Raw genomic sequence first — 9,836 nt, forward strand, 5'->3', positions numbered from 1 at the left:
CAAAGCTGAATTTAATTGCTTGACTGTGAAAAGAGCACCACATTGGTCGAGAACAAGTACAGCTAGTGTCTCCAGGTAAGACTTGAAAGGACCAGAAAGAGGGCAAAAGGGCGGAAGTACATCAAATGTGGTGAGGTTCCGAGTTCAGGTCTCTGGTTGGCTCCCGAGGCAGAGGAGCCTAAACTCTCTTCTGCAGCTGGTCATTGCACTGCTTCACTTCTTAACAGCCCAGGCACCGTTCCCAGAGACGTCCAGGATGGGTCACATAAAGCTTAAATGGGCTCAGTGTCACTCGGGTGGCATACCTGACGCGTTTGCTTGAAGTCAACCGACATCTTCCCTTAAGAGGATCGGCAGCCCTTTAGTACAGCCGGGTTGCCTGAGTTCCCTGTCTCTTCATTCGTCTCTTTTGGAACTGCCAGACCAAATTTCCTTTTTTTCTTAGGGCAAAAGGCAGAGAAACATACATGCGTACTCAGAAAAATAAATTTTATATCGACAGGTTGCCTTTCAAAGTTGTAAGAGAGCAAAATACAAGAGGCACTGAGACAAATACTTGCATACAATAGTTCATCGCAACGTTATTCACAACAGACAAGAGGTGGGCACAACCCAAATGTTCATCAGCACATGACCGGATAAACAAAATGTGGCGTATACAACCAACGGGATTAAGCCATGAAAAGGAATGAAGTACTGACGCATGTTACACTGTGGACGAACCTCAAAAATGTTACACCAAGTGAAAGAAGCCAGACATCAAAGGTCACAGACTGTGTGATTCCATTTACAGGAACTATCTAGAATAGGGAAGGCCATAGAGACGGAAAGCAAATTGGTGGTTTCTGGGGCTGGGGGAGGGGAGGATGGCAACCGAGTGCTTAACAGCTACAGAGATTTCTTCTGGGGTGATGAACATGTCCTGAAATAGACAGAGGTGGTGGTTGCACCAACAGCGTATATGTAGCAAATGCCTCAGAACCGTATACTTTAAAATGGTTGTTCCTTATGTAAATTACATCTCAATAAAAAAAGAAAGGAAGAAGGGAAAAAAGAAAACACAAAAGCCCAGAGATCTCTTGAGTCCCACTGAAACCAGGAAGAAGGACGAAAAGGTGAGGGTGCAGGGGCTACTGAACTGATGCTCCTGAAGGAAGTGAGGAAGGGGAGAGAAAGGACGAGAACGGGGTGGGTTCCACTTTAGAGTCTCACAAGGTCACCAGCACTTGAAAAGCAAACAAACAAAACTCAGTTCCAATGTTCAGCACTTTGCTTTTCTGCGAATAACCCAGAGTCCTAAAAAGGGTCTATGATTGTATCAGGAGAGAAAATGAGATGTCTCAGAAGTGCCTTTTCAAGGCCAGTGGTTGAGGCCTGGAGGGGCAGCCGAACTTGGTGGGGGGGGCACCGAGCGGAGGTGGAGCCTCTTAAAGGGCTGGGGACACCCAGCGAGCATGTGCGCCCAATCCATTCCACACCCTGGGAGTCTCCAGGTCCGTAATACAAGTTGGACAAGCATCATTTTTTGGTAGTTTTAACTTTTTTTCAAAACACACTTGTAAAAATTACGTTTCATACACTGTGTACAAACCTTTTAAACTAAATAAACAAATACCAAAGTACATTCTTCTGAACATGTTTCAATATTTCACAGGTCGCTTCAGCACATATTTTGTACAGTGAAACCATTTTTCTTCAAGAACTATGGACCTTCCGGTCACATCTACAACGTGGAGGAACCTTTAGGACATGATGCTAAGTGAGATAATCCAGTGACAAAAACACAGATCCTGTGTGACCCCACTTCCATGAAGGATCTAAAGCAGCCACACTCAGAGACAGGAAAGAGAATGGCGGTGGCCAGGGGCTGGGGGAGGGCACACGTGGAGCTGGTGCTCAGGGGACATATAGCTTCACTTCGGCAAGAGGAAAACAGGCCTAGAAATCTGCGGGACAACAATGCGAATATACTGAACATCATGGAACTGCTCACTTAAAAATGGTTAAGGGGCCGGCCCCGTGGCCGAGTGGTTAAATTCGTGCGCTCCACTTCAGCAGCCTGGGGTTCACCAGTTCAGATCCTGGGCGCGGACATGCCACCGCTCAGCAGGCCACGCTGAGGCGGCGTCCCACATGCTACAACTAGAAGGACCAAAAGCTAAGATATACAGCTATGCACCGTGGGCTTTGGGGAAAAGAAAAAGAAAAAGAAAAAAGAAGATTGGCAACAGTTGTTAGCTCAGGTACCAACCTTAAAACATTTTTCTAAAAACTCTCAAAAGAATGGTTAAGATGGTACATTTTATGTTAAATGTTTTTTAACTCACTTAAAAAATTTAAAAACTAGCCATCCTGTTAAAATAATACTAATTGTAACCTGATTGGTGTGGTGGTTTTCTTGTTTTAGAGAACTTATAGGCCTCAGGAGTTTGAGCCTAGTTTGGAGTTGGGTACACGTTACATGATGATGATAAAAACAACTATGTCAACAACCGCCCCCAAAGCAATGGCTTCAGCAAAACACCCCAGCTTATTAAACCTCTTCCTTGTTTCTAGGTGAAAAGCCTGGGGCTGCGCTTCAGTATCAAGCTTGCACATCTAATAATGGGAACGACTGACACATTAGAAAAACCACAAATGAACCAAAAACTCGGGACTCATTAGGCTCGATGCCCTGGGATTTGGAGAAAGAGAAAATAACGCACCTCAGGATTTGGGAGGGGTTGGCGGGCCTCTATTCGCTTTACCTTGTGACTGGCTTGCTGTCTGTGGGCGCCGACGGGGCTGACCTGTCTGGGCTGCTGCTGGTGCCACAGCCACTGGGGGCTGCAAGATTCTCAAGTGTTGTATCTGCAGCAGCTGCTGCTGTGGCTGCTGCAGGTGTCGTGGCTGCTGTGGCTGCTGCTGCTGCTGTGGCTGCTGCAGGTGTCGTGGCTGCTGTGGCTGCTGCTGCTGCTGCTGCTGCAGGTGTTGTGGCTGCCGTGGCTGCTGCTGCTGCTGTGGCTGCTGCAGGTGTCCTGGCTGCTGTGGCTGCTGCTGCTGCTGCTGCTGCTGCAGGTGTTGTTGCTGCCGTGGCTGCTGCTGATGCTGTGGCTGCAGCAGGTGTCGTGGCTGCTGCTGCTGCTGCTGCTGCTGCTGCTGCTGCTGCTGCTGCTGCAGGTGTTGTTGCTGCCGTGGCTGCTGCTGCTGCTGCGGCTGCTGCTGCTGCTGCTGACGGTGTTGTTGCTGCCGTGGCTGCTGCTGATGCTGTGGTTGCTGCTGACGTTGCGGCTGCTGCAGCTGCTGCAAGGCAGAGGAGAGCTGGACTCTCTGCAGAGGAAGGCTTTGCCCAGGTCTTTGCAGGGCAGGGACAGGCGGAGACAACACAATCACCTGGGGCTGCAGAAAACTTCTACTGACGTTAACGACAACAGCTTGCTGGGCACAGAAGGCCGTTTTCTGACTGGCTGAACCTTGTGCACTTGCACCCTGTGACACTAGCTGCTGAGGATGCGAAGTGGAGGGCTGCTGACCCTGTAGCTCTGGAATCAGCTGATAGAGGTGCTGCTGCTGCAGCTGCCCAGGCAGCTGCTGGGTGTTCACAATGAGCGAACCTGGTGGAAACTGGAGCAGAGTTAAGGGCCTGGCACCTGGAGCATCTTTTAAAATCACTCGAACACCTACTTGAGAATTCGCTTGCAGGGCAGTGGGTGGCGCTTTTGGTGGCTGGCCTCTTAAGGGCAGGTTGCTGGGCAAGATTCCCGCGGGAGCTGTGGCCCGAGTGGCAGAGCCCTGCGAGGGGTTGGGAGCTCTCACCAAAGCGTGGGTTCCGGGAACAGAATTCACCACTTTGATGACCCTGACACCAACGGGGCTGACCCTGACCTGGGTGGTCACCTGTGTTTGTGATGAGCCAGCAGTGGACTGGGCGGCTGCAGGAAGCGTGCTAACTCGACTCACTTCCACAGGGGAGTTCTGGGGAAGACTTGGTGGCTTAGAAGCAGGAGCAGGAGATGCAGACTTAGGAAAGCCGCCTGCCTGCTGTGGAGGAAAACTGCTGGCTGAGGAACTCGTGCCTGAGCTCGAGGGCAGCATGACGGGCGGCGGTGGAGGTTGGACTTCCTCCCCCAGGACTGAGGCCTGAAGCAGCACGGTCTTAGGCCGTTCTGTTTCCTTCCCTGGAGAAAGTGGGCTGAGACTGGCTGAGCCACTGGAGCTGTGTGACACCTTGACTGGACAACTGCTGTTCTTCTGGACCAATTCCTCGGGCCGAATGACTACCGTCCCAGCATCAGTCTTCGACCCAGGCATGAAACTCTTTGAATGGTCACCTCTGGAGGGGTGGGGGGGAGACAGCTGTCTCTCATATCTGGCTTTTTTAGGTGACATTTCTTTCCCAGAGATAAGTGGATCATTAAGCGAGCGCATGAAGAACATCTTTGTATCCCGGTACTGATCGCCTGCTTCCCATTCAAATACAGAATCATCTCTGACTTCATGGGCTGGCCAGCCTGTTGGCTGGGAGTCATCAGAGCTCACGGACTTCTTCCCTGTAGCATATTTCTCCACATCCACTTCAGAAGGTACGGCCAAGTCACAGGGTCTCTGTTCCCACACATCCACATAATTCCCTGCTCCAGAAATTTTGAGGTCATACTGCTCACCTGCGTTACTCTCTTTGCTTGGTTGGCAAGAAGTCAGTACCGTTAGCTCGGGCGGAGGTGGGCCATGAGACAGCTCCTGCTGCCGACTCAGAGCCGGGCTCGAGCACCTCTTGAAGCAGCGCTTCATTGGGTCAGTGTTCATCTTTTGTTTGTTATAAAGCAGACTGTTTGCAGTGCAGGCTACTGACACAGAAGGATCAAGACACAGTGGTTCAGCTGTGGCTAAGATCAGCTGGCTCTCGAGCAACAGTTTGTCCTCCTGGGTCCATGTCTGGCTGTCGCTGGTTAGGGACTCTACGTCGCAGGCTAACGTCTGCATGGTTGGTCGTAAGAGAATGCACCTGCTCTGGTAACCAGGGGCCTCCACGTCACTGGACTGCCTGTAGTCCCGTATTTCTGCGATGACGCATCCACAGTGAAAAACGTTCACCTGAGATTTTTCCAGGAGACCCACCAAAACAGGAGGTAATTCTTCTGCATCCAAGTACTGGAGCAGTTCCCCCTCTTCATAAGACAGCCGAATGGTCTCCGAATACGAGCCATTTTCTCCCCTGAGCATCAGCGAGTATCCCTGCCCTCCTGGGTGCAGATTGACCACTAAACGCGACAACGACTCTCTCTGAACAAGCTTCTCTAGCAAGTTCACGTTGCTTCGTAATTCCTCCGCAACCTCAGGCTCTCTGTCGCATTCTTCAACATATATGTCATACAGTTTCTCATAGACCGATTTTTCCCCTCTAGACGCGTACTTCCTTTTAGGAGGTCTCTGTTGGGCACTTTCGATGACACACGCCGCGCGATCCAGAGCTCGTTCTAAGGCGTGTTGCATCCTCGCGTACGACAGGGGCCCTAAAAGAAGGCAAAGCCCAAGTGACGAGCCGGTGGAAATCCCGTCCTTCCTATAGATTATCGGCCTGCAAACGCCGCGACCCCAGGCGGAGCCACCGGCCTCGCTTCAAAACGGACCCCAGGAGACCCGCCCCAGGGAAGCGCCACACGAAGTACTTGCGATCGGAAAAGCCGCCACGCGCTGGAGCCGCCACCGCGCTGAGCCTCGTGTCGCTGGGGCCGGGCCGGAAGTGGATGGGAGGGTCGTCACCCCCCCACCTACCCCCCTGCGGCGCCGCTGCTGCGCCTGCGCCCTCCCCGCCGGCGGGCCGCTGCCCCCTGCGGTGGCCTGCGGGCCGGGGCCGCGCTCCCTGCTGCGAAGGCTGCTTTCCCACCCGAGGCCTGGGCCCGCCGGGCTTTTTCTCTTCGTTCGCCATCAACAGCATGCACGTCAAAGCACAAGCAACCAACAAAGAAATCCATGCTTTTCTGGTACGCTTTTAGTGCATGCGGTTTTCGCAGCAATGCAAGCGTCGGGAAAGCCGTGGAAGGCGGTCATTTCTTTTCTTGGCCCGAACTTCACCAGGAGTTGTTCACTGTTTTTAGAATCTCTCGTCCTCTATGGCAGGGCTGCTCCCGGTGTCCATCACCAGGTTAACGCCGCCAGAGAGTCCACTTCCGTAGCTCCTGCCTACGCGGACGCTCGCTGTACTCGCTGCAAGTGGCAGGATCCTTCACTGACGCTTCCAGTGATCTCCTGCCCACGGGTTTCATATAGATGTGCACAAAACGTGGCATTCGTATACGCAAGTACTGCCCCTTGATCTCCCTGTGTATTACAATAAGGGCATTTTGCAGGTTTTTAAAAAGTGGGGGGTGGGGGGTCCCGCCTGTGGCTAGTGGTGAAGCTCAGCTCCACTTCGGCAGCCAGGGTTTGGTTCCCAGGGTCGACCTGCATCACTGTCAGTGGCCATGCTGTGGCAGAGGCTCACATACAAAGTAGAGGGAGATCGGAACTGATGTTAGCTCAGGGCAAATCTTCCTCAGCAAAACATAAAATAAAATAAATTTAAAAAGTATGTGGGAGGAAGTTCCTTTGTCTATGAATTACAGTTCAGGATTAAACTACTTGTTTTAAAAGGTGATTTGCATCTGATGGGGTTGAGAACTATTGTTCCAGGCGACGGCAGTACATTTTAAATGATTCCTGTAGCTGTAGACCACAAATACAGTCCTAATGATGGATTTGGAGAGATGTGATGGAGTCTTAGATAATTTATGAGCCATTGTCTTCCATTAGTTCCGTTGCCTTGAAAGCTGCCAGCCTTCTTGGACAAGTTTTTCAAAGAATCTCTTGGTGTTTAGATGCAGACATGATGATAGTACAATATTCCTAGTAAAGTCGCACAAATGAGAAGAATCCAAGACAAATTGCCAAAACTCTTGAATTACAGACTGCTAGAAAGTGTGTATTTTTTAATCGATAGCAATTATGATAATTACATGTTACAGTAGATACAGGCTATTGAGATAAGATTGAAAACTCCTAGACGTGAGAGTCCCTTAAACATGCCCCTTGTTCAGGAACAGACAAGAATCATTTCGGACCGCCATACCGGTGGTTTGGGCGGATGGACACTCGTGGAGTGCCTCCAGGGGCTTGAAATCAGTTTCTTGACCCTTGTCAGCATGCCTTCCCTGTCTCTCTCTTCCCCGCACCTGTCCAAATTTAGGCCAAGCATGAGCCTGGGGAGCCGAATCCTGCTTTGCTGTCCAGTAACCCAAACATCCAACTTGAATGAAGCGGGAAGTAGTGAGATGAACGTGAGCTCTGACCCTCATTCAAAGCACCGCCTTATTCTTCCAACTGGAGTAGATGGACTTAGCTGCCTCCCAGACCCTGGCAGGCTGCTCACCTACCATCCCGCTAGCTTCTGTCCTCAGGGGTTTGCTGTGTGTTGGGTCTGACAAAGTGCGAATCTGTAACAGTATTCCATTTGGGCAGAGACGCTAACAGAAAGGGAAAGCTCTGTTTTCTTGATCTGAACTGGAGATTTTGTTGGATGAGAAGTGGCATGGTGGCCCTGTGCCTGAGTCGGCTTGTCTTCCTCAAAACTGAAGAAGTCCCAGGGTTCTGCTGGCTGCTCCTGGCCTGCAGACTCGACTTCCCAGCTTCTTGTTGTGGCAAAGGAGCAGAGCGGGGACTTGGGTGAGGCAAGTGAGGGGCCTAGGGCACCAGATTGAAGGAGACACCCGCTCTCGGCGTGGTGCAAGTCCCATCAGGGCTGGCGCCCTAGCTGCCTCTCTTGCCTCGCCTTGTCCCGGCCCTGCACATAGGCCCCACACCGCCTGGCGCCTGCCTCCTTCCCAGGTGCATCTCTGCCCTCTCTTTCCCGAGCTTTCTGTGCTCTGAGCATGGTCACCTTGCTGCAGAGAGGCCAACCCCTTCAGGGCTCTGTACCCTTGTCAAAGGCTGTGTCCTCTGCTCAGCGGTCCTCTCTGCTTAGTCAGCTGCTGGTCTGCACCGCTCACCTCCAACATCCTCTCCTGTCTCCAGGAAGCGAGCATCCTCTTGTGCCTCTGTCAAAGCACACTCACCACGTGCCTCGTTGGAGCCAGGTTCGCATTGGAAAGGCGTTGAGTGTTTGCACTGTTTCTCCACACCCAGCCTCTGGGCTCCCTGAGGGCAGAGACGGTGTCTTTTCCATCTTTGTTTGGTCACCAACTCGGTCATTACTTGGCTCATGGTTGGCGCCATAGAATGAAGGAATGATTGACTCCACGCTCCCGTTACTTCAACTCAAGACTCATAAGAACCCTGCGAAGTAAATATTTCACCCCCTTTTTAGAGCTGAGAAAAGTACCCAGAGCCAGGTCTTCTGACTCTGGTGCTGTACCGTGCCAGGGCTTCTGAACCTTGGCACTGTTGACATTGCTTGTGGGGGCACGGGGGCTGTCCTGTGCACTGTAGGATGTTTAGCAGCATCCCTGTCCTTCCCACCAGATGCCCTAGCACTCGTCCCCAGCTGTGGTAACCAAAAATGGCTCCAGATATCGGCAAATATCCCCTGGGCGGGAGGGGCGGGGGTAAAACCACCTCCTGGTTGAGAACCACTCAACTACCCCGCTCTGTAAACCGTGAGCGTGACCCAAACGCAGCCCCTTAGCTGACGTCCCAGGGTGCCTCCACCTAGTGGAGATGTGGATCTGCCCACTGTGTCACGGGATGGCCTGGAGCCTCAGTTGTTGTATCGATTGTGTCTTAGGTTGGGCTTCCTCGGAAGCACACGCTGAGACGAGGATTTGAGTGCAAGCAGTTTATTTGGGAGCTCAGCCCGAGAAGCACTGGGAGGGGAAAGGGGAGCTGAGTCAGGAATGGGAAAAATGACAGTGATAGGCATGTTTGTGAGCAGAAGACTACTGTGGACAACTGGTCCCTGCCGAGGACCTCTGGGGGACAGTACAGAACAAGCCTCCAGCTGTTCTAGCCTAGAGGGGAGGAAGCTGAGGTATTTATCCATCCGCTCCTCTCTCTCATTGGCTGAGGACAGTCCTGGGGGCACTATTCCCTGTCACTCCAGGTTGCCACATATGAGAGCCACCCCTGCTGATGTGGCCCCAGAATGCCCTCATTCAGAGACTCACAAGTGCTTGCAGTACGACTGTCCACGTGTAGAATGGCGAGTGCCACGGGCAGATGGGCAGAGCATGGGCAGCATCTGCTCCGCCAGGGCCGAAGGTAAGTGGGAGAAGTCAGCCATTCGTTCTTAGCGCTGTGGAGAAATGGGCTGTGTGCCGTATCTGGGCACATGGAGAAAGGAAACTGTATTCCATCCAAGTGAAATGGACAGTTTCAGGTGAGGTGTTTTTGTCAGCTCTTAAAGCCAACAGGGCCAAAGATGGAGGGTGTGGCCCACTCCTTCCTCCTCAGCAGGAAGAGGCCAAGGCGGCCTGGGCTACAGGTGCACCGATGGGACTCTGCATCTGGCTGTGTGCGTATTCCAGTGTGCCGTAGGTGGCCTGGCAGTGCTTATCATGGCTCAGCCATCCCCTTCACTTGAGCTCCCTAATTGCCTGGTCTCTCCACAAGGTGAGGCTTTTACCAAGTTTACTTTGACTGCAGGCCGTCCTTGGAGCCTGCAAGCACGTTGGAGACCTCGTTATAAGGACTCCCACTGCTGCGCTTCCCTACAGCAGCTCAGGGGTGAGGCGCACGCTGAGAAAACTCATCGCCAGACTAAGATACACTAGAACAAGAAGAGAGCTGAATTAATTGCAAGATAATTGACCTGATTTACAGTTAGCAAAGTGCGTTGTTGTATACCCATTGAGGTCTATGTCTAGGTCTTTGCCACCTCTCCTGCT

The 9,836-nt window shown here is 52.1% G+C and overlaps 1 protein-coding gene across 1 annotated transcript; it reads right to left on the reverse strand.

Annotated features, from left to right (window-relative positions):
* Positions 1-341: 341 nt before the first annotated feature.
* LOC139081103 (transcription factor SPT20 homolog) lies at positions 342-5,700 on the reverse strand. The gene is made up of 4 exons (XM_070605397.1): positions 3,071-5,700; positions 2,748-3,017; positions 1,805-1,946; positions 342-440 (listed from the first exon to the last, which is right to left on the reverse strand). The coding sequence occupies exons 1-4, from the start codon at positions 5,470-5,472 to the stop codon at positions 342-344; spliced, it is 2,913 nt and encodes a 970-aa protein (XP_070461498.1). The 5' UTR covers positions 5,473-5,700.
* Between the last annotated feature and the right edge of the window lie 4,136 nt (positions 5,701-9,836).

Source organism: Equus przewalskii, chromosome X, assembly GCF_037783145.1.
Source record: "Equus przewalskii isolate Varuska chromosome X, EquPr2, whole genome shotgun sequence".
In the NCBI taxonomy this organism is placed as follows: domain Eukaryota; kingdom Metazoa; phylum Chordata; class Mammalia; order Perissodactyla; family Equidae; genus Equus; species Equus przewalskii.